This window comes from Malus domestica, chromosome 15 (assembly GCF_042453785.1).
Source record: "Malus domestica chromosome 15, GDT2T_hap1".
Classification (NCBI taxonomy): domain Eukaryota; kingdom Viridiplantae; phylum Streptophyta; class Magnoliopsida; order Rosales; family Rosaceae; genus Malus; species Malus domestica.
Window position 1 is genome coordinate 3,196,454 of NC_091675.1, and position 23,857 is coordinate 3,220,310.

The following is a 23,857-nucleotide window of genomic DNA, read 5'->3' on the forward strand; positions in this document are numbered from 1 at the left end:
CACAGTGACTGCAAGCTATGAAAGAGGAGTATGATTCTTTAAGAGCACAAGGGACATGGAGTTTGGTTCCTATGCCTAATGACAGAGCAATTGTGGGGAGTAAATAGGTTTATAAAGTGAAGAACCCCAATGACAGTGTTCCAAGGTTTAAGTCAAAACTAGTTGCACAAGGCTATTCACAAGAACATGGTGTGAATTATTCAGAAACCTTCAGTCCTGTTGTGAGACATACACCAGTAAGAATTATTTTAGCTATTGCTGCAACAAGTCATTGGGATTTAAAGCAACTAGACTTCAAAAATACCTTTCTCCATAGGGACTTGCAAGAGGATATTTACATGAAACAACCACAAGGGTTTGTTGATCCTAACTACCCTAATCATGTTTGTAAACTGATAAAGTCTTTATATGATTTAAAACAGGCACCAAGAGCTTGGAACTCCAAGTTCACAGGTTACCTTCTTGCAATGAGGTTTCATGCATCCTTATCTAATACAAGCTTGTTCATGAGGAATGATGGTTCATACATTGTTATATTGTTGTTATATATGGATGACATAATCCTCACAGGCTTAAATAATTTGAGGATTAATCGGGTTGTTCAAGAACTATCTGAAGGCTTTGATTTAAAGGATCTGGGAAAACTCACATTCTTTCTTGGTCTACAAATACAATACAAAGAGAATGGAGATATCTTTGTGAATCAAGCTAAATACATCAAAGATCTTATTCATAAGGCATGTTTGAAATCTTGTAAGCCTGCAACAACACCTTGCAAGCCTCATACCTCAATGCTTATGACTGAAGGCAATCCCTTACAAGATCTTAGCACTTATTAAAGTATAGTTAGATCTCTACAATACTTGACTTTCACACGACTAGATATTGCATTTGCAGTAAATTTAGTGTGTCAATTCATGACTACACCAATTGAGGTACATTTTGGGGGTAGTAAAGCAGATATTAAGATATCTTCAAGGGACAATTCAGTCTGGAATTTGTTATTCAGCAAATGTAGAAATGAATTTGAATGCATTATCAGATGCAAATTGGGCTGCAGACCTTAATACATAAAGATCAGTGACATGGTATGTTGTTTTTCTGGGAAATAACCCTATATCTTGGCAATCAAAGAAGCAAAACTCAGTTTTAAGAAGCTTAACAGAAGCCGAGTACAAAGCTCTTACACATACTGCTGCAGACATTAGTTGGGTGAGATATATTTTGAAAAACCTGGATGTATTTCTTCCTAATCATCCTCTAATTCAATGTGATAACATGTATGCAATATCACTGAGTGCAAATCCAGTGTTTCATTATAGGATAAAACATCTGGACACCAATTATCATCTCGTGCGAGAAAGAGTTCAACAAGGAGATTTGGAAGTAGTGTATGTTCCAACGGATGATCAAACAACTGATATTTGGACAAAAGGTCTACATAGTCCTTTGTTTGCTAAGCATTGTTACAATATGCAACTAGGAAATCCTAGCTGCGAGAGAGGGGTGTTGACTATAGCAAATGACTTGATGACATGGCAGATATGGTTATTACTGTTATAACTACTCTATCAAGGTAGTTAGAATGGTTAGGATAATCTGTTGTATTCTCAAGCTATATATATGCTGAGATAACAATGTAAGAAGTGTGGTAAATCATTTCAGAAAATAACAAACTCTCATTTCTCTTTCTCTCTATAAGTTTTCGAGCCTTTCTTGCTTCCATTGATTTCTTCATTTGTGATTTCTTTAGTACTGTTGTGACGATTTAGTGGTAGAGTGTGCCTTGTATTTTTATTATTATTTTTAAATATTTTAGTGTCTATTTTTATTCACATTATGTCAAGTAATAAGAAAGAAGATAATGCTAGGAGACCAAATTTATAAACCAAATGATGTGTCACTAATAAGATATAAACACGTTAATCAATACTTAACTAACAATCCAATCATCAACATCCATGTCATTTGGTTTAAAAATTTGGTATTCCTAGCATTACCCTACGAAAATAAATATACAACTTAAGATTAAAAAATTCATCTTGACCTACTAGCTTAATTTGCATTAGGGAATTATTGTACACAACTAAATTTTTGAAGTGTTAATAAAAATTACTTGCATTATATATAACTCATTTAATATTTCAGTAGTGACGAGGATAAAATTCAAAAGACCTTGAAAAAAAAAGATATCATATTTTAACTAGGGAATTGTTATTAGCACTCCAAAAATTTCATTCTACACTTCTCACAAGTGTATTTTCCTTTCTAATTATAGAAAGTTTGGAGTGCCAAATGAGATTTTTGGAGTGCTAATAACAATTACCTTTAACTAATGGGAAAAGAGAAAACGAGGATGGAACCTAATTTATCCTTAATAAAACTGTAACAAATGAGAGGTTTGCCAAATCAGAGAAAAATCCAAGAAAATTTAAAAACACTAGACTGTCCCCAGCTATTTATAACACCCAAGAGCACCTCCGGACTTCTCCGGATCAACCTGTGCTTATCTGTACAGTGTGTACTTTGTTCTTCAGAATTTAGGAAAACACCATGATTCACTCAACCCACCCACCTCCTACATTTCCCACTATTTGCAGCTAAAATTTGTGAGAGAGATGAGGCAGCTGAGTCGATCCTCAAAACTAAAAAACCAAACAATTAATGGAATTAGATAAACGCAGTAAGCTCAAAGAGGAGCCTCATAATCTCTCTGGTGCTTACATCCGTAGCCTAATGAAACAACTCACCTCTTCAAGAACCAAAGAGCCCATGAATCCCAACCAGGACATCGCACTGGGCTGCGATGGTATCTCAAGCCACAACACTGCCAAATTTGGCAACAAAAAATTTGGAGAAACCCAGAAACCCCACCAGCCTCAACAACACAAAAAACAAGTGAGGCGGAGACTCCACACCAGCAGGCCCTACCAAGAGAGGCTTTTGAACATGGCTGAGGCTAGGAGAGAGATTGTTACTGCTCTCAAGTTTCATAGGGCAGCTATGAAACAAGCCAGTGAACAACAGCAACAACAAGACCAACAAGCACTTGAGCCACAATCCCGACCTCGCTCCGAACAAGAAGCAAGGATCGAATTGAGGAGAAACCCTGGGATTTACCCGTCAAGCACGTCAAATTATCAGGAAACTCCGCCCTTCTCATCTGATTTTTCATTCCAATATCCAAACCCAAGTCAATATTCAAATCCATATTCTTGGACTCATTCCACAATTGCACCTCCACTACCTTACGAAAATTTTGATTTCACACTTCCAAACCAAACCCTTGGCCTCAACCTCAACTTCCAAGATTTCAACAACATAAACACAACCCTTTACCACAACACCAACAGCCCGTCAATTTTCTCCACCTCCGCCTCGTCTCCCTCGTCTTCTTCTTCCCCCACTCTCTCTGCTGCCACTACCGATCCTGAAATTCTCTCAGCTGCAGGAGCCTCTTCCTCTTTCCATATTGAGGCGGAGGATGCTCCTGCGGTGGCTGATGCTGTTGACTCCGCTGGGGTTATCACAATCAGTGGCGGAGATGGCATGCATGCAGCAATCGACGACGAGGAGATGGCGGAGATCAGATCGATAGGGGAGCAGCACCAGATGGAGTGGAACGACACCATGAACTTGGTCACGTCAGCATGGTGGTTTAAGTTTTTGAAGGCTGTGGAGCTCCGTGGGGGCCCACAAGTGAAGGATGAGGACGATGGCGATGGATACCACCATCCGTTTGATGAAGTCATGGAACTTCCAGCCTGGTTGAATGCAAATGAGAGCTGTTTTCAGAATGATCATTTGAATGCTTGCTACTCAGGCGACTATTTTCAAGATCCTGCCTTGCCTTGGTAAGAACCCAACAGATTTTTTGCAAACTCGGAAAACTGTTTTTATCTTTTCATCTCCATTTCTTTTTCTTTTTTTTCTTCTGAATTGAAAATATTGTGAGTGAGTGATTGTATGATTAAAATCTGTTCCATCTTGGATTTTTCTGAAAATTAGTAAATTGGATTTTTTTTTTTTTTGGATCGAAGTTGCTGTCATTCGTAGAGCTAGCCATTAAAATACGAGGGAGGCGAAGAGAACGTGTTGTTGCCACGGGTTTTGTTGTCTCTCATCAGCTTCGTTTTTTTCATTTTTCTAGTCAGCTTGATCAATTGAGAGGTTTTTTTCCCTTCTGACCAAAAAAGCTTTGCCGAGAGCTGTGTGAGTTTAATTATGAAAGTACGAGTATGTTAAGGCCTTCAGTTTGAGCGAGAAATGGTAGAAATTTTTCAAGCCACTTACTATTATGGTATAAAAGTATTAAATAAGAGGAGTTAGACTCGAATTTTGTAAATAATGAGCTTGATAATAATTTATTTTTTACTCTGTATTATAAAATATTGTTGTATAAAAAAAATGAACGTAAAGCACAAGGGCATAAAATTATCAAACTTGTGAGCCTTAGCCCAATGGAATTTTTGTTCAAGTCTACATGCCCATGTAAGCTAGTCATAGGCTTTTTCTTTGATGGCTGCATTAGTTTGACGGGTAATGCTAGGGCAATTAAATTTTTAAAGAATATTTTTATTATCATTATAACTATGGTGTATACTCATCATACACCTCATTATCTAACGTGTCTTTCCAACTAATTTTGATTAACTTTTACTATTAAATATTTATTTTCCAATTTGAAAAGAAAAAAAAAACAATGGTTAAGTAAAATGACACGTGTCAGATGATGAGGTGTATGGTGAGCATACATCATAGTTTATGGCGGTAAGCAAAAATGCACCCAATTTTAAACTAAACTTTATAAATCATTTGATGTGGTTGTTGATGATTGAATTATTACTTAAATGTTGATTAACATGCTTATTTCCTATTGACGACACATTAATTGCAAATTTAGTTTAAAATTTTAGTGTATCTAGCATTACCATTAGTTTGACTAAATTAGAGAAATTATTTTCACTTCTTTGAATAATTGGTTGTTACTTTTACTTAGTGAAATCCATATTATTACATGGCCGTACAATTAAAAAACGCAATTTGATAAGTTTAACTAATGTTCATTTTCTTGTAGCATGGACATTGGAGAAATTGAAGGTGTTGACGGGGAGTGGTTAGCCTGAGCATGACAAGGATTGATGTGTTTTTATTAATCAAATCTTTGGCTCTTTTTTTGTTTATTAATTCTTTAAATACTTTTTTTTCTTTTCGGTCTCCTTTTCACCTTTGAGTATTAAGGCTTGCAAAAAAATATATTAGGCAGGCCATAGAGTAAAATAATGGAGTAAGAAAGGAGTATGCCTTTATCTCTTTTATTGGCTTGATATATTGGAAACTTTTACAAATCTTTCCTCAATTAAATCTTCAGTTTTTGTAGGTTTCAGGGCTATTGCATCATATAATATATTTAGAAGATTTAATTTCCATGGGCTGCTCTCTGTGTGTGAGCCAATGATTTATGAGATTTTTTTTTTTTTAACAATATGAGATTTGTATATAGCAATATAATGACAAAAGCATAATTTTATTATTTTATTGAACAAACATCTAAACACAGCTTTATTATAAATAATATGAATATGAAAAAGAAATGCTTAAACCAGCATGTGGGGCGCTTAAGAGCCTAACTCCCCGAACGTACGAATAGCTGCGCTAGTTACATTAATAAAATTTGAAAGGGAGCTGATATTGACGCTTTAAAACAAACTTTGCCCACTTTGTAGTGCAAATTGCATGTTTCGGTTTTAATCTTCTTCTTCGTAGTCTCGGCTGTTATAGGGGCTAAAAGCTTCTGAAAGCCAGTTACTTTTCCGCCAAGATTTCCATCCCATCTCTTCACAAATGTCGTCGCTGTGGTTGATACTGAAAGTTGAAATGCAGTGCCTCTTGTAAAATCGGGTCGTCTTCTTCATCACTTCAGTCTCTCTGCCTATCTGTTCAAGCATTTTTTGGACAGTGGGAAGCTTGAATTTGTTGTCAACCAATCTTCCTAGCCATTTGCACCTCAACTCTGCTGTGTGCAGGTTAGAAACACTCTCTATGAATCCCACAAATGCCATGTTGGGAATCAATGGATGAATCGTACCCCTGAAATAGCATGTGCAATCATTATACAATTAGTTACATATTTTATATGTACACACTACCACTTGTGAGTAATTAGTTAAAAATATAAGGGTACCTACAACTTTGGTTTAATCTCAAAGCAGTATTTGTTCATACTACTTGACATGTTATGTAAATTGTATTGTCAATCTCAACTATTAATAAAATGGGTTTGTATCAGATTTGACAATTTGACAACATAACAATACAATCTCAATTTAAAATAAAATGGAGTGTGTCATGTTAGCGAAAAAAATATATAACATGTCAAATATTTGACGAGTAATTGGGGTTCACCTATACAAGGGCATAGTGCCAGTGGAGTCAACCATGAGGCTGCGGAAAGGCTCAGGCAATATGGATTGGAGCTTTTGCTTTCCCTCATAGCCAGTTGCAAGAATCACAACATCAGCCTGCAATTTGGTATTGTCTTCAAATTCAATTCCTCCGCTCCAAAACCACCACTTTGATGACCTTTTGAACAATATTTTTCCCTTGTCTGCCTCGGCGAAGAAATTCTCCGGTAAAATAGCCATCTGGCATGAAGCATAGTCCTCCAAAAATGGATGATCAGGCTTTAGTCCATACTTCACAAGGGGAAGCTTCCACTCCAAGTACGACTCTATGAACTTTGAAATTACCATCCTCTGGTTAAAAAAACAAGTAGCAATATAGTTAGTAAACGAATAACTAGCAGTACATATATAATTAAGAGTAGTACTAGGGTGTTAAATTAGTGTGTTGAGAAACATGGAATTTACCATAGGCGATGAAAGAAGGCAAAACAAGGCTCGGAATAAGCTCTGGTTTGGCCTTTCGTGGAGGAATTGAGAAGACCTTGTCGAAAAAAAGAGGAAAAATGGAAGCCCCCAAATCCAGTAAGATGGAACTGTCCAATGTAGAGTCCTTATCACCATTGTACATGCCTGCCCATCGGGTCCTTGAATTCACCACAATAAAAAAGAAAGCAAACCAAAATGTCACGTTTCAATGATTTAGAGCATTATATTTGAATAAGCTCACTTGATTGCATGTATGAAAAAAAATTTACCAATTAGCTCTAGTTTTGTAATATTTCTCTTTTAAATGTCGATAGATATCGCAAATTTGTATCAAGCATCCAAATATTGTTACAATGATTTTATTTTATCTGAAGTGGCCATGGTGTACTATAAATTGATGCTCATTATGGGTAAGGCTAATTAAGTAGGTGCTTAAGCCTCAAAGCAAGCTACGATCGATAAAACGGATAACGTGTGGTCAACTGAGTTTAGTACATAATCTATGTTGCTTATGTTACATTTCACACTGACAGTTCCCACTAGGCTGACCATAACTGTCTCCTGAAGTGAAGAAATATGGGGTCCGGCATCATTGTTAATTAGGTTTTGTAATGTTTTTGAAATTTAATATGATTAGGAATTCGGATCAGATTTTTCTATTTTATACATACCTTGGTTTGCCTCTGCGCACTCAACTGCCACGTCAATAGCTGACTTCTTGTAGCCAATAACTGCAACTTTCTTGCCTTTGAGGAGCTCACGAGCTGCTCGTTGGTCAAGCTTAGAGTAATCCAGGGAGTGCAAGACTTTGCCTTGAAATACTTCTTGACCCTTATTGCGCGGGAAACTCGGCATTCTTGGTATGTCTCCATATTTTCCAATGCAAACTACGATGAACTCGAATGCATACCACTGCTAGGTCCAAAATAAAGTAGGAACAATTAGCTAGTAACTAACGAATATTACCAAGACTTAATACGTAAACGTTCACATGTTTATGTGTAACATTTAGTATCATAAGGTGGATTATGTGTACAGAAAATTTTCAATGAATACTACATGAAACATGTGAGAGACGTAATCAGCAATACTATGATCAATGAATTGGATATGATAGTACAAGACTGATCACTGATAATACTAATGCTTAACTACTAAATACATATATAGAAGTTCATATTGATAGCGGATATCTTCATATTTAAGAGTCATGCTTTGTTATTACAGAATTAATCAAGGAGTATGCGTGAACAATATGACTAAAACTTGAGTAAAATCAAATCTTCAAGAAAAACAACCTGAATCATGTTTGGATTGTTGGACATCTGAACAGCGACCTCCCAAACAGGATGGCCATTCAAAAGGTTACCATACTCCCCGGAGATCGAATTCATGGGAAATTGGGTGGTGGTTTGATGGTCATCAATACCACCAACATAACGTATTTCCACCACTTTGGACTCAAACTTGACATATTTCAATAGGTCAAAGTGTGTGGCATAGCCATGCAAGTACTCCAAAACCTCTACATGAGAAGGGAAAGATGAATTGTCTCTCTCAACCCAAGGGTAGTCAGAAAACTCGAAATCGCAACGAGGGGTTTGGAGTTTGGTAGAATTGTAAGAACAGTGTTTCCAAACACCCCCGATGGAATCAGTGGCCTCAAAGACTACCGGACTGTGACCTGAAAGCTGTTTAGCGGCGGCGATTCCGCTAATACCAGCCCCTATAATCCCAATTTTTGATACTGAGTGAAGGTGGTGGGTGTTGGCAGCAGCCATTTCGTAAATTTGGTATAGCTGGCTAAGTAGGACAACAATAAGGTCGCTAGAGGAAAAAAGTATATATGAATACTTTGTAATCGATAATATGCATGTGTTATGGACTTGAGAAATGAGGCCTATTTATAGAGGGTAAGGCTGACCTTTTCTTCAACTAACCTTGTATACTACTATCGATATTGGTATTATATTATATTATAAAATGTTGTTGATGTAGATTCATTACTTAGTCCATTTCTATATCTGTATATTATTTTATATCTGTACCTTCAAACCCCAGCGGTTAAAATTTCATCTCTAGCTTTGTCTTCAATTATGAACCAATGATTTTTTTTTCTTTATTAAAAGACTACCCAGTAGTTGCACATTTGAGTTAGATTACTTGTTAAGATAGTATAGCCATTCTTTTGCATTTGAGTTCGAATTTTCTATTTATAAATAAAAATAATTTAAAATATCACTTTGGATATGATAATTCATTATCTTAAACATATTTTGAAGGAAAAATTGATGACAATGCCAATATTTTGTCTAAGTTAAAGATACTCAAGAAGAAAAAGTTATGCTTTAGTATAATTCTACTATTCTTGTGGGAAATAGTAGGAATAATTTTTTACCTTCAACTTAGACATATGGAAGTTGTTTCTTCTTTGGAAAATTCCTTTAATATAGTAGTAATCATATCCAAGCTAATTCTCTCTAACAACCACTACCTTAGTGTTAGCTCAAAAGCAAATGAAAATGTGATAAGTTATTTTGTAGCATCGTTCAACCACGAAATGAAGAATTAGAACACATACTCTTGAGTATATAAATACTACTCTTAACCACTTGACTTACGAGCCATTATTTGTCATTTCTATTTTTTTTAGGAAAAAAAAATCAATTCACTAATGGAGAAACCTAATTTTATATGGGATTAGTTAAGCATAACAGTGGTTTGACTTCCTTGTGTTCCCATGGATACAAGTTGACGATGCATGTGTGGGTGTTTGTGATGAAATGACAATCAATTTAGGTCAATGCACGTATAGTTAAATCGAGATCTGATCAGTCCACCAAATTAATTGAAATTATTTGAACTCTTCGTGTATCAGTGATTTTATGCTACAAGTGCATGCACTTATTGGCTAATAACAAATTAAGAGTTCATATTGAATGATTAATTTTTTTTTATTATTACTCAGTATAAGGCCGCGTTCACTAACCATCAGGAGTCTTAGTAGCGAGTACGAATAATTTTGCCGCGGCTTAGACCACATGCCAATATATGAGTATCGATATCTGCCATACGGATACGGGTACAGTGTTGCCTTGGCCCCACAAATCAACACTCCACTGTTGTTAGGTAAAATATATCTAAGAATGGCATGGATCTTAGACTAATCAACGGTTAATAGTTATTCATGCATATATAGAAGGTTGTTAGGAAACTCTCACTTCAAGTGCATTTTTTCCAAATTCTTCTCAATATGAGACATTTGTTCTTTTAAGCTTCGAGAAGCTCTCACTTCTACTCAAATTTTTTTTAGCTTTATACTTATTAAGGGTGTAGAATTACTATTTAGAACTTAGGTTTTAGGGATTAATCCTTCAAATTTTAAATTTCATGTCAAATTTTGGTGTACCTAATTAGAAGTAAAAGTTTAAGCTCTAAGAGTAAACTTGTATACCTTAACTAAATAGTCAACTACTTTTTGAGGAACTAGGACTCGAGAAATACAATAAAGCTGATTTCACAAAACCAAGCTACTAGCCAACCCTTGGCATAATTCAAAGGAGCAGACTTGTCCTCAAACCAAATCTGATTACGGAAAAACCAATACAAAAGTACAAACCACAATGAACCAAAGTTTCTTAGTAGAACTTGAAAAGGCTACAAGAAAATTTTTGGAAAAAAATTGTAACACCAAAAGATAGACATGATAAGTTGTAAAAGATCCGCTTGAGAAAGCATGAGACCTTTCAAATCGAGAGTTAACATTTTGCTTTATCAGCAATTTTGTCTTGAAACTTTTCAAATTTCACCATAGAGTGAAAAAAAAACTTTGTATTTCTATTCCCAAAAGATAATGACGAATCCGAAATTTGTCTCACAGACTTGTCAATGGGCTAATGTTTCTTTTGCAAACCTTTCATCAGAGAGACCGAGAGAAGCAATTTCCTCATGTACCACATCGAGTTCACACAAAGAACTATTCACAACAAAATTTACATCACTAAATAATCAACTATGTTAACAAATAAAACTGAGGTTATACAATAGTTTTATCTTATAAATACAAAAATGAGCTCAACCAAATTGGTTAGAGTAATGTGCTCTCCCATCTACACTAAGTTAAATCCTTCTCCCCATACTTAAGAGAAATTCAGTGTAAAATATTATATTGTTTGTAAAAAAGAAAACTCTTATATTAAATATAAAAAAAATCACCTAATTACATGCCATATATTATCAATCAAACAACATATAGATTTATGTAGAACATAAAACTCATCACATAACTTTTTCTTGTTTGTAAACTCAAGTCTAAACAAAAATGGCCCCTATAGTAAACCGTGGCATGGAATTTTTTCGCATAATATATAGAGTACTTTTCACTTCTTAAAAAGGGATCAGCAAGTGGTTTCGTTACGACAATCCATCTTTTCAGAAGCTGAAAAGATTCACAGAGACATTTCAATCTCCCCGACAATCATTGAGTGATTCATTAGCGCCAGAAAATTGAACTCAAGGTCTGCCGTGTGAAATAAAGGTCTGGAATTCGTCTTTAACCTAAAGCTCTATAAAGACATTATTTGGAATTACTTGACAAATCAATTGTGGCGTTCGGTGTTTCTCGTAGCTAAAAATCAACCAATCGCGTAAGAAAATTGGCAAACTTCTAGGCTTCTAGTACTCTGTCTTAAATTTTACATGTTTTTTCTCACTTTCCCATTTATTAAATTTCTAATATGAATTCATTTAACCTGGATTCTCAACAACCATATATATGGTCCTGTCCAGTACATTGCGACTGTGCGGTCAAGATTCAAGAACTTGATTTTCTTCTTTTCTTTTCTTTTTTCTTTTTTTCTTAAGATAAAATATAACCCACTAGTAAACAGGTATTTGACTTGAGAATATACGTAGAATTTGCATAAAAATATACGTAGAATTTGATAATTCTCACATAACATATTCTGGTTTGATGGCCCTTTGGGTTACCTAACTCAGTTGATCATGCAAATATTGTAATTAATTAATACTAAAGTCAGAGAAACTTAAAAAAAAACTACGTCAAAGAAACTAACGTGTTTTTATTCATAATTTTGACCTTAAACCACTTGCTAATTAAACTTCCAGGATCCCTTCCTCGGTTTAATTTTCCAAACAAGGGACCTTTGGTCTTTGTTAACAATTTCCAGATATTCAAGTCCAAGAATGTGCATGAAACACGAGGAGTAGGATCACCAGAGGATGTCTTGGGTCGGACTTGGATTGTCTGCCCTTCCCATCTCATACCCTTTCCATGCATTTCTATTTTTGTAGTCACAGTTAAGCCACGTCAACATTTTATATTTCCATTACTTTTTATTTTATTATATCTATAAAAAAATCAATACAAAATGTTAACGTGGCTTAACCGTGACCATAGAATATAAGAGGGTATGGAAAATGTATGAGATGGGAAGGGTAGACAATCCAAGTCCGTCTTGGGTCGGCTACTACAATGTTCAAAAGGTATTATTTGTTTGTTCCTTTTTCCAAGAAAATGAAGAAACGAGAAATTGTTTTTTATTGGACAAACAATAGTGGGTCAAATAAATGTTAAAGAGGGGGCGGTAGGTATCGAACCTCCAGAGTACGTATGCATTATTGTTATCCAGCATTGCGGTAAAATGTCATATACAAAAGAGAGAAGTTGTCTATCAATGTCATCATCTTTGCATCAAAGAATTTGTAACTTAGTTGGTTAAACGTATTCTCCTTTACACTTGAGATTTTGAGTTCGAATCCTCATTTTCCCGCTTGTGTATTAAAATTTGATCTTTGCTTCATGGTTTTGGCCCTTATTATAATGATTTTAGTGAAGAAAAAAACGGATTCATTGTGTAGGCTCTAGTTGGTGATCAATGATAAGTTTTTGGGGTTTAATTGCGAACTAATCAACAAAAATTGATGTCTTACTACTTAGCACCCCTACCAAAACAAGTTAACGGCTTATAACTAAGGGATTTTTTTGCTAAAAAGTGTCCAACCCTAGAACCAATCGGTAAAGGAGGGAGTGACTTATCCCTTTATAAGGTCTTACAAGGTTTTGTAGCTTTTCAGCATGAGACAATTCTTAGAATCTTTACGGCTATTAAAATCCCTTTATTTCTTTTGTGTCCTTCTTTTAACAATTATGGTAACTTTTTAACGTATGATTGCCTTGAGTTTGGTCAGTGTGGTTTTATTATCAATTTCATCACCGTACTTGATTCCGTTCACAAATCAAGTCCAAATTGACAACTTTCGTCTACCACTATGGGAGGCATATTAATGCATGATTTGTTTCCTATCGGTGCACATGCACTCTAATGTAAGATCAAGCTTGGACCGGTCTAGGGTTAAATTATAGCCCGACAGACTGTGAGCCGTACGTGAGCCTTTTCTGTAAATTGAACTCTCAACCAACGTTATGATCACAATTAATTAGGAGGACATCAGTTTATTGTATTACATAGCTGCATTACAATGATCAATTATTAAGCTTGAGTTGAGAAACCTTATGAATCACATCATCACTAAGCAGCTTGACGTCGTCAAGTTTCCGGCTCAGCATCGTCAGGATGGTCCGATCGACATCTCTCAGCGCAGCTTGGCACATATTATCGAACCTTCCAAAGTGAATCACCATATTCTTCAAAGAATTAGCATCTGTTGTGATGGATGTGTGTTTATTAAGATGTCGAAGCCTCTTAAGCACGCTTTGTGTATCACTTAAGTCGTTGATCAAGCCCACTACACAATCAACTAGCACTGGTGTGTCGATGGTTTGTAGAGTCTTGAGCCGGGGAATGGTGTTGACAAATTTTCGGGTGTTGGTAACTTCATTGACAGTTAATGTTATGGCGTCACGAGCTTCCAACCTCAGTCTCTCGCTCTTGGGGTCCTTATAGTGTGAACCTACTACACCAACTACAAAAACGGTGCTTAGAATCAAGGTGATGAGCCAAGTTTTAGTTGCCATGGTACCGTTTCAAGTGGTGGATTAAGGTTTCTGATGCAAGTGTCGGAATAGTGTAGTAAAACTCCCGTTTTATACTATGATATGTGGGAGGTGTTAGGTTGAATAGGTGCTTTTGGCATGGCCTAAGCTTGTTGAGTATGGGAACTAATCACATAGTTGCAATAAGTGCGTGGCCTAAATTTATGCTAACAAAAAGTAGAGGCTCATAATTTCGTGCCAGAAACAAAGTCCATATCAGTTTATCGTTTAAGGCTTGTTTGGTGGTTAGGATAAGTAATAGGATCAGATTAGTTTAATCCAATCCAATGTTTGGTAGTTAATTGTGAAGAGGGTCGCATTAGAACTGTTAGCCATAATTCCATTAAGTTGATATCAACCCAATTTCATTGGAATGTTTTAGGAAAAATTCACATTTTTTTACTATCTTTCTATGTTAAAAACCCTTTTTTTTGTCGAAACTTTCAATGTTAAAAACTTACCATAGTGAGATTGTGAGGTCACTTAATAGCTAGGGTTCTCATTTGTTATTTTGTTTCATGCCTATTTTACCCTCTATATTTTATTTTATTTTGTCCATCATCTTTCTAATTTAGTGTTATTTATGTGGAACAAATTAATTTTTTTAGCTTAAAATTTTTTATATTTAAATCTTATTTATGGATAATGTGGATGAGCTTAATATCAAATGTGTAGGTATATTGTCCGCAAAATACTTATTATTATTATTATTATTATCATTATTATTATTATTATTTTGTAGTGATAATGTGGATGGCTTTGATACCAAATCTATTGGTAATGTCAATATATAGGTTTTGAAACCTATCGGGGAGGTGATGTAGATAAGATTTGCTCACCTCCGTAAGGTTTCAATTGACCATGTGTTAATGATTTTTGGGTTTTGTTTTGTTTAATAGATATATTATTCCACCTCAACAATAGGTTTATGACCGATAAATTGTTTCTTATGTATTCAAGTTTTTATGACGGCCATTGCAACCTTTCAACATTAAACCCTAACATAGTAAATGCAACGGACATTATTAATTACAAAAATATTTAATTTGGGTCTTCTCTAAAATACGGGCTGTTGACTGAGTCTACATCAAAAGGCTCCTTTTATTATGTGGGTATGTTTACTTGCCGAGAATATAAATTGAGATAACTTATTTGTAATCAAATACCTTAAAATTAAAATCATATCAAGTAGAAAAACTAATTAATCTTATTCTTTTTCCTTCATCTATTTCTATGTTCTCTTATTCCTTCATTCTCCAATTTTTATTAAGCAAACATAATTTTTTTAACGGTAACGCTTTGGATGTTGAATACTTGAAAGGTGTTGACAGCTTGTTAGAAAAAGTAAGTTAATTAAATTGAAGAACTGACTATAATACTTAATGCATGCAAAAATATAACTCAGAAGGAACTTTTATCACAATAATTCAAGGTTTGCATATTCTCCAAATTACTATCTGAAAATCTTTGCAGCAGTGCAAAAATAACACTGATCCACAAAGAAATGCAGAAGTACTGCAAGCCTATAAACATTCAAATACTTACAAATTAAACACTTTACAAATTAAAAGTCCCCACTTGCCAATATCATAATTATTTTTGGTTAAAAAAAAGGTAATTTGAAAAACAAAAACAAAAGCAAATTAAAAGAAAAGGGAAACTTATAGAGTCACTCCAGCATTTTCACCAGATAAATACATTAATACAACCCTAGGCCTCCTCTCTTTAGCATGCATCTCCAAGGTTAGCTTAGAGATTCACTGGGTATTTTTCAATGCAGTCAAGCCATGGATTCCTCGAGGACTTCCTAACGCGGCGCATCGACCGCCAAACGATGCTGTTGCATTTGAATCCAGAACCAAATGACAACTGCCAAACCCTATCTCCTCTCTTCACCTTCTCTTTTGCTTCCAAATAAGCCAACTCATACCATATGCTGCTGCTCGACGTGTTTCCAAAGCGGTGTAGCGTCATCCTAGAGGCCTCCATGTTTTCCTCACTCAGCTCGAGGTTCCTCTGCAGCTCGTCGAGCACAGTCTTGCTCGCTGCATGCACGCAAAAGCGCTCGAAAGCCAGCTTGAAGTCCGGAATGTAGGGTCTCTTGCGTGACGCTAAAGATAACTCCGAAGTGCCTTCGCTGGAAAACAGGTGCCTTGAAACTAATGTGGAAAAGAAGAGGAGCTGCTCAGAGAAAGGCAGCACTAACGGCCCCAAAGTGGTGATGTTGGTTTTCAAGGCATCACCACCAATTTCAATTAGGTCTTTGCTGATCTTCAGCCCCTTCAATCTTTGTTCATCTTCCTCTTGGTACACGCACCTGTTGCATCACATGTTGTGGTTAGGTCAAAACCTAAAAAAGTTAATTCACACTTCACCTATCTAATGAAATAAATTAAGGTGTATATACGTAATTTTTATTGGGGAATACCAATTTAATTATATGTTTTTAACAGAGTCGAAATCAGCCAATACAATATTTACCAAATGTTGATCAAATCTTTATGATATATGAGTATTGTACCAATTGGTACGCGATGCCTTACATTTCTTTCTTAGTACGTCCAAAAGCGGAGTCCTCTCCTTTTGTCATGTCATCTAATTCGTACCCAAAAATGATTAATATATTGAACCAAAATATTATCTGTCATGGGCCAAGTTCAAGTTCAACGACACCTATTAATGCTAGTCCATGAACCACTTTTGTGACATGCAGATCCAAATCTCTAAACCTCTGTATCATTTCTTAGGAAAGATTAATTAGTTTATGGGACTTGGGTCCCAAATTTCAAAGCTTCTATTAAAACGTATTATGACTTGTGATGCAAGTGTAAAAACATATTAATCAGCAAGCAAGATAAATAAATTTGATAAACCTGAAGCTCCGATCATCAGCGCCTTTATGTGTCCGAACAATGTGTTCCAGCCTGTACTTGGCACGGTGATAATCGCGGCGGCGGTTGGAGAGCAACACAGCGGAGCATCCCAGTCGGAAAAAGCAATTCGGAATGAGCATCGACCTGTCACTACCAGGGTACCAATTATACCCCACACTCTCAGTACTCACCACAACAGCATAATTATTAGGGTTGGCTTGAAGCATGTCTCTAGCCAGATCAACGGCTATGATTCCGGCACTGCACCCCATTCCACCCAAATTGTAGCTCAAAATGTTGCCTCTCATTTTATAGTGATTTATGATCATTGCAGACAATGAGGGTGTGGGATTGAAGATGCTACAATTTACTACCAGGACTCCTACGTCCTTCGGACGGACCCTAGTCTTTTCGAAGAGCTCGTCGAGTGCTCCAAACATGACCATTGAGGCTTCAGCTCGGCCTTCTTTCATGGTTGCCGTGTTTTCAGTCGACATGATGACGGATTTTGGGATGTAGGTCTCGTCTCCTAAGCCTGATGAGTTTAGAATTCTCTTTTGGAATTCTAGGCTCGCCTCGTCGAATTTGCCCGATTTTCTTGCTACCTCTATGAATTGTTCCTTAGAGACCTAATTAAGAATATCACAAAGTAACATATACTTATAAATTACTTTCATTTGCAGTAATAAATAAATTGCGCGCGACCCCCTTATAATTACAATTCAATCATTTAATTTGAGATTACTTTCCAATTTACAAATGACCAAGGACATAATAAAAAAAACACCATATGCATATATCCCATGTATTTCTTTTGAAATATATAGCTACCAGCGAGAGAACATAATAGATTCATCTCAACTTCAATTACAAAACACTTTTTTTTTAAATTTATTAAGGAAAAAATAAGCTAATTATGGAAATAAAAGTTAAATATTCTGACAGGTGTAGCGAAATTTAGTATTTGCTTTAATTATTAGAGATTTAAAGTTCAAGTCTCGTGAATATGTCAAATGAAGAAAAATCAAATCCAAAAATGTTTTCCCATATCAAAAAAAAAGTTAAACCAAAAAAACATAAAATCAACAAAAAAAAACACAAATATAAGAATGTTTTAATTAATGATTATAACTTGTCACCATACATAATCAACAAAACCATGAAAGATTAGATGTTGAAATTAAGTCGTCAAAGTCATATATTATATACACACACATGGAAAACCAATGCAAATAAGTCATTGAAAAAGTTACTAATTAATCCATTAATTAAACAAAAACCTACCTTAAGATCGTCATTAGGCCGAAAACAAGCGAAATCAACGAGGTAGATGGATCGAGGGCGTGACATTAAGTAAACAGACAAAGTGAACACAAAAACACCAAAGAACCCTAGCACAGTTGCTAGGTCATAACGTGCATCATCCCAAAGCTTCTTCCACAGCTCCTCCCTACTCAAACTTCCCACCTCAGCACTAAAAACCAGCACAAGCACAGGGATGGTGGCCAAGTATATGGCATGGTTGATGAGGTGGTGGTACCCTAACTTCACATACTTTAGGTTTACGGACTGTAAAAAGTCCGGCAGCCGCCTGCGCACTCTAACGGAGAACGTGAGGGAGCCAGCATTGGGGCCGGACGACTCAACCCCACGGTTGACAATCTCGGTGGACAGGAGATCTTGCTCACTGGCCATGGTGGGTGGGATTGGCATGGACAGGATTGGATTGGTTTGTGAGAGAGATGAAAGGAGTGTTAATATATATGAGCATCAAAAGTGGTGGTTGGAAAATAGTTAATGCAAACGCCAACTAGAACCAACTCGAACAACCATTAGTTGAGAGCTTTTAAGAGCTTTGCATATTCCTTTTTTTTTTTTTTTTTTACAATAATGGAATGGAATTTTTGGAGTGTGCAATTCCAATTCTTCTTCTTCTTGGTTTACTCTATTTTGTAAAAAATTTGATTAACATTTTTTTTTTCTTTTTGTGAACATGGAAAATTAATTGGTTCTGGTTATAGATGATGCGAGTGATAGTGTCACACACTTTGTTGTGTTTCTTGTGAATATTAATGAGTCAAAAACAAAGGAAACTTAAAGAAGGTAGTTGAGGGAAGGGGGCATTTGCCCTTCAAGGCCATTAGCTGGCTTCACCAAAGGAGAAGTTTTTAAGTGTACCAGTAATCAGGCCGTGTTCTCGGTACATCGAAAAAAAAATTCAAAAGAGAGGCTTGTTATTTTATTCATCTACCATGGTCATCACCATTTAATTATATTTATCTGTGGTACGAGAAGTTAATGGAATGCTTAATTAGTGGAGTCCTCTTTACAACTGTTAATATCGGTGGGAAAAATCATAGAAAATGACTCTTCATGTATCACTTGTTAATGTCGAGTGTAATATTAATAATAGTCAGATGCAGTAACAGTTTAGTCTGGAGAATTGCATCTTCAAAATGTAGTTTTAAGAGGCTTATTCGTGAAGAATTCAATTACTAGACTCGACAAAAAAAGAAGAAGAGGAATATGGGTAAAGTTTGCTGAAGATGCTCATTCGGTTGGATAACTCACTTGTTCTTCCTTCAAATGGGGCAACGATATTAATGTGTTGATCAAAATTCATTGGTGCTGCGTCTCAATCTGTATTTAATATTGGTAGTCAATGAGCAAAGTTCTACCTTAAAAACACTTTGAGTGATACCATCACGTTATTATTTGGTGTTATTAAGTTATGTGTTACAATATAAGTTGGCAGAGAATTTATTCGAATGTGATTGTCTCACTACTATGTGATATTAATAATTTATTCATGTTATAACAAGTGAATCTATTTATTAATACTATATCCCAGGTCCAAAACATATTAAACATGTCATCCATCCATGTTATAACATTTAGATTAATAACTTGAGGTGGGAAGTGTGATTTCACGTCAAACAATTTCTCATATTTTACGTAGTATCAATATATAAAACACATTATAATACAAGTTGACTGTAACACCACGACTATGTAATTATGCGATAATCACAACAAAGACTCCAAATTATGACTTGTCTTGAATGCTAGAACTAACACCAACTCTTGGTTCCCAACTGTCAACCTCTCTTTATTACGCATGGGACCTTTGCACAACCAGAAGTTCCATTATTACAGCCCTAATACAAATCACGTTATCCATTACTATTGAGGGTAAAATTACAAAATTTGTAAAGTTAGTGGGAAATAAAATAAATAAAAATTTAAGATGACAACAGGGAAACCATGGCCTTGGCAGAATCTGGTCCGTGATTATTCACACTAGGTATTATTTCCACTGGAGAAACAAGCTTCACAAACTCTTTGAGTTCTGTAAAGCTGGAATGCTCGCTGTATGGCACCTCATACCTGCAGTGCAAGAGGAGAAAGCGGGAGTGAGAGAATCACTACTCTGTAATGTTTGATATAGTCAAAAGTTTCATCTGAGGCAATGTAGTATTGTAGCAGAGAAGGAAATGTCACCTTATAACGGTACCCTGCTGTGATCTTCTTCCTGGGGACTTCTTTCCCTTACCAAAAGTCCAACCAGTTGGAGAGAAAGCAACGATAAGGCTGAATCGACCCTGAGAGTTAAAGAACAAAGCAACTAGTTAAGCACTTCGAAACTTTAGTCTTGCCCTTGGCCTAATATGAAGTGGAATTCGAGATCATGGAAAGGGTAGCTTAATCGAGAAATGTAAGTTCATGATATGATGCTACTTCACAAATCTCAGAGTAAAAAATTTCATTATATATCTACATGAGTTACATTTATTCTTCAAAAACACATTTCTCTGGATATGTCTACATACCAAGGTAACATAATAAGGAAAAGGGTAAATCCCTCACCGAATATTGATTGGAAATATGCTTCAGTCGCTTGAAGCTTGCAAGTGTCCACATAGGGACCACATGGATATGGCTTTCCTGTTCGTTTAATGTAAACCACTGCATATCTTCTTCAGGAAAATCCAAGCATTTTAATGTATGCAGCTTTCCTGCATTAACATAAATCTTTTTCCGGAGCACACGAGCAACCTCCAAAAAAAGTCGTTCCTTTCCTGTTGCAAAATGGAGACAAAACACATGGATGGGGAGACAGAAATAAATGAGCTGGGGGTTAAAGAGATAACAGAAATGAAATACAATGACCACTTTATGGAGTCATCCAATGATATAGAGCAACACATTGGAATGGATATGTAAAAGCAAAAGGAAGGGAGATAGAAACGAGATAAGCAGTGAACTCTACCAATAGTGTAGCTGCCGATCAGAAATAGAGTTTTAGGGTTGAAAGTTTCAGCTTGAATGGCATCAATGACGAACTGTATTACAGCCTCCTGCTTTGGAAAATCATACTGCAAAGCATAATGAAATGAGAGTAAACGTCACTTCGCTTCTAAATTTGTAGTATGCAGTATATACTTTCCAACAACAAAATGACGAGCAATCTATTTTCAAAGGGGATAAAGGAAAGACATGAACTTCATAACATATGCCGTATTCTATGTGGCTGGCTCACCTGTGGATTACAATAAGTGGTATCAAGGATGAGAGTATGGATAGAACATGCTTGCAAAAAAGACATGCTTGCTGCGCTGTCGCTATAGCGAAAGTCCCCTGTATGCAGAACAGCCTAGATACACATGGAACCGGGACCATTATCCAACAAACATAGAAAAGAAAACAAGAATACCATGGAGTGAGGTTAAAAGGTAAGTTTGGACCACACCTTACTGTCGGGTGGTTCGAAAAGTATAATTATCGAACCAGGACAGTGGTTTGCATCCAAGCAGGTCACATTAATACCAGCAATATTCATCTTTTGGTTGACGGGTACAACCTGTATGCTGTCCCATGGAATGCCAATCTTCATATTTACAAGCTTAGCTGTGATGGAGGAGCAATAAATCTTTCCGTGACAGAAGGACTTCGTTAGACCTTGATAATCTGCAGTAACAAATGCAATCATATCGAACCAGATAACTTTGACCCACAAAGGTCTGCAAATAACTAGCCCTATGTAGTAGCTTCCATCATTCCAAATGGGGTACATTTCCGGACAAACATCATTCCAAATCAGGTACATTTCCGGACTAACAAGCAAGATTAAATATAAGTTTTAAATGGAAAAATTAGAAAAAGCATTCTTACGATCCATATGAAAGTGAGTTAGAAACCAATGCGAACAATCCCGTCTAAGATATTTGAAAGCGTCCTGCAAATGGGAACAAATGAACTTGTCAGAAAATCAGCCTCAGGCTTATAAATGAAGAGGATGAAAACACCATAACTTATGCTAAAGCTGAAGAACAATACATAGTACATACTAAAAAGTGTAGTACACAGTGACATTCACAATCGCCTGCAAGGCCTCTTACCACTCGAAATGGTGTTCCTGGTATGCAACACCATGAGGGAATATCCCTGAGTTTCCGATTTGTGGCATTATTGTTCGCCACACCACGTTTCTGACCAGAACCTGACACCCGTTTTTCTACCCTTTGCTGTTCTCTAGAGGTGGTGCAAACTTGCTTCCTAGCAGTTCCAAATCCCGGGAAGTAATCTGTGATCAATTTGTTTGCAGCTGTTTTACTAACATCATTAACTGGTGCTTCTGAAGCGTCATTGGGCATATCGACTCCATTGGCTCTCTTTTTTCTTGGTTGTGCTTCTGTTGAACTAGTAGTAGTAGTAGTGGCACCTTCTCTAAGTTGAGCAAGGGCATGCACAATCTTCTTCTGCGGACCAAGTGCAGTAATGCCTATGCTAAACAAATCCTTCACAGCAAATAAAAACCAACAAGAAAGAGAAATTCAATCCAAATCCAAATCAAGTAACCAAAAGGGTGAGTTAATAGGCAGACATATCCTACGTTCTATACCTCTTCTGTGAGCCATTGTAGAGTGTCCCAATCAATCTCTTCTCGAACAAAAACATCCTTGTACTTCTCTAATCCCAGGCTGCCCAGCCACTCAAGAACTTGCCCGGAATTTTGATGCTCCCTTTCCTCATCGGGACGCGGAGCCTGCTCCAAGCAAAACACTACCACAATTAGCATTCACAATCAATAGCCAAAATCTTCAAAAAGATTAATACTTTATACTTACATCTTGCGTTTGAACTTCCTCTTTGTCAAGACACTCATTGCTATGGACCTGCCTCTCTTCGTCGCTCAAATCCGAAATGTCAGCCCCACACAGAGGACACAGCACCAAACCCGCATTTTCGTCCTCCACAATTCCAAACCCTTCCTCCATTCCATTGACGCCAACACTCTCTCCTCCTTCTGCTCGATCGCACAGCTTCAGCAGCACATCGAGCTCCTCAAAATCCTGGCTTTCGCCATCACCCGAACCGAAATCCCAATCGGGTCGAGGCTTGATTAACCTAGATTCGATTGAATTGCACAGATATCCCCCTTTGGATTTCAACCCCTTTTCCTCGTCAACGCACGCAGAAGAAGAAGCGAGACCGCCACCGTCGAGCGTCCCGCAATCGAAGCTTGCGGGTATCGAATCCAAGCTGCAGTCCTCGAAAACCGAGGATTTGAAACCCTGGGTCTGCTCCAAAGTCGAGTCTTTGCTGCCTAAACAATTGGGGGGAATATTCTCCTTGCCGCGATAGACGGGTTTGGAGCGCTTCAGCTTTTTGGAAGGCTTGGGAGCTGTGGCTGTTTGGGTGAGTGGGATCTGAAAGTCGTCGTCGTCAGCGGCGGCGGCGGCGATCATGGAGTTGAACCTGGTGGAAGAGAAAGGCTGCGACTTTGAGGACATGTTTAGCTCCTCTTCTCCGTTGAGTATTCTGTGCCTATCACTGCTCTCACTCCGTCGAGAGAATGTGTGGTTCTCTGTAATCTGCCGAGTAAATGTAATGTGGAAGCAGAAAAGCTGAAAAGGAATTACTTTTGGGGGGAGCAATTTGAAATTTGTTTGGAGCAATGGAAATGGGAGGGAAAAGCAAGCAAATTTGGTTCAAAATCTATTATTGGGCCCAGCAGAAAAGCCCAATTTAATTTTTGAGCTAAGCCCAAAAAAAGCCCAAGTTTCTGTTGGGCAGAT

At 36.7% G+C, this 23,857-nt stretch overlaps 4 protein-coding genes across 4 annotated transcripts; 1 reads left to right on the forward strand and 3 right to left on the reverse strand.

Annotated features, from left to right (window-relative positions):
- The first annotated feature begins 2,530 nt into the window (after positions 1–2,530).
- On the forward strand, positions 2,531–5,421 carry LOC103455745 (topoisomerase I damage affected protein 11). The gene is made up of 2 exons (XM_070814831.1): positions 2,531–3,854; positions 5,078–5,421. The coding sequence occupies exons 1-2, from the start codon at positions 2,665–2,667 to the stop codon at positions 5,124–5,126; spliced, it is 1,239 nt and encodes a 412-aa protein (XP_070670932.1). The 5' UTR covers positions 2,531–2,664; the 3' UTR covers positions 5,127–5,421.
- Positions 5,422–5,633: 212 nt separating this feature from the next.
- LOC103400081 (probable flavin-containing monooxygenase 1) lies at positions 5,634–8,737 on the reverse strand. The gene is made up of 5 exons (XM_070814288.1): positions 8,189–8,737; positions 7,562–7,802; positions 6,870–7,048; positions 6,406–6,755; positions 5,634–6,090 (listed from the first exon to the last, which is right to left on the reverse strand). The coding sequence occupies exons 1-5, from the start codon at positions 8,669–8,671 to the stop codon at positions 5,748–5,750; spliced, it is 1,596 nt and encodes a 531-aa protein (XP_070670389.1). The 5' UTR covers positions 8,672–8,737; the 3' UTR covers positions 5,634–5,747.
- A 6,565-nt stretch (positions 8,738–15,302) lies between these two features.
- Positions 15,303–18,693, reverse strand: LOC103415388 (3-ketoacyl-CoA synthase 10). The gene is made up of 3 exons (XM_008353723.4): positions 18,063–18,693; positions 16,779–17,407; positions 15,303–16,222 (listed from the first exon to the last, which is right to left on the reverse strand). Exons 1-3 carry the CDS (start codon positions 18,489–18,491, stop codon positions 15,655–15,657), a joined length of 1,626 nt encoding a protein of 541 aa, XP_008351945.3. The 5' UTR covers positions 18,492–18,693; the 3' UTR covers positions 15,303–15,654.
- Positions 18,694–19,862: 1,169 nt separating this feature from the next.
- Positions 19,863–23,795, reverse strand: LOC139192053 (DNA cross-link repair protein SNM1). The gene is made up of 10 exons (XM_070813168.1): positions 22,907–23,795; positions 22,681–22,824; positions 22,178–22,576; positions 21,951–22,014; positions 21,529–21,746; positions 21,319–21,432; positions 21,049–21,154; positions 20,646–20,857; positions 20,280–20,380; positions 19,863–20,165 (listed from the first exon to the last, which is right to left on the reverse strand). The coding sequence occupies exons 1-10, from the start codon at positions 23,570–23,572 to the stop codon at positions 20,021–20,023; spliced, it is 2,169 nt and encodes a 722-aa protein (XP_070669269.1). The 5' UTR covers positions 23,573–23,795; the 3' UTR covers positions 19,863–20,020.
- Positions 23,796–23,857: the final 62 nt, after the last annotated feature.

What these genes read in the sequence shown, in the direction of transcription:
- LOC103455745 (XM_070814831.1), top strand. Translation starts at nt 2,665, where the DNA reads ATGGAATTAGATAAACGCAGTAAGCTCAAAGAGGAGCCTCATAATCTC. An exon ending in CAAGATCCTGCCTTGCCTTG is followed by an intron (nt 3,855 to 5,077) that starts GTAAGAACCCAA and finishes ATTTTCTTGTAG; the next exon opens with CATGGACATTGGAGAAATTG.
- LOC103400081 (XM_070814288.1), bottom strand. Translation starts at nt 8,671, where the DNA reads ATGGCTGCTGCCAACACCCACCACCTTCACTCAGTATCAAAAATTGGG. An exon ending in ACAATCCAAACATGATTCAG is followed by an intron (nt 7,803 to 8,188) that starts GTTGTTTTTCTT and finishes TGGACCTAGCAG; the next exon opens with TGGTATGCATTCGAGTTCAT. An exon ending in GGCACTATGCCCTTGTATAG is followed by an intron (nt 6,091 to 6,405) that starts GTGAACCCCAAT and finishes ATGCTATTTCAG; the next exon opens with GGGTACGATTCATCCATTGA.
- LOC103415388 (XM_008353723.4), bottom strand. Translation starts at nt 18,491, where the DNA reads ATGCCAATCCCACCCACCATGGCCAGTGAGCAAGATCTCCTGTCCACC. An exon ending in GGCCTAATGACGATCTTAAG is followed by an intron (nt 17,408 to 18,062) that starts GTAGGTTTTTGT and finishes ATTCTTAATTAG; the next exon opens with GTCTCTAAGGAACAATTCAT. An exon ending in GCTGATGATCGGAGCTTCAG is followed by an intron (nt 16,223 to 16,778) that starts GTTTATCAAATT and finishes GTGATGCAACAG; the next exon opens with GTGCGTGTACCAAGAGGAAG.
- LOC139192053 (XM_070813168.1), bottom strand. Translation starts at nt 23,572, where the DNA reads ATGTCCTCAAAGTCGCAGCCTTTCTCTTCCACCAGGTTCAACTCCATG. An exon ending in TCGAACCACCCGACAGTAAG is followed by an intron (nt 21,433 to 21,528) that starts GTGTGGTCCAAA and finishes ATGTGTATCTAG; the next exon opens with GCTGTTCTGCATACAGGGGA. An exon ending in GATCGGCAGCTACACTATTG is followed by an intron (nt 20,858 to 21,048) that starts GTAGAGTTCACT and finishes ATTTTGCAACAG; the next exon opens with GAAAGGAACGACTTTTTTTG.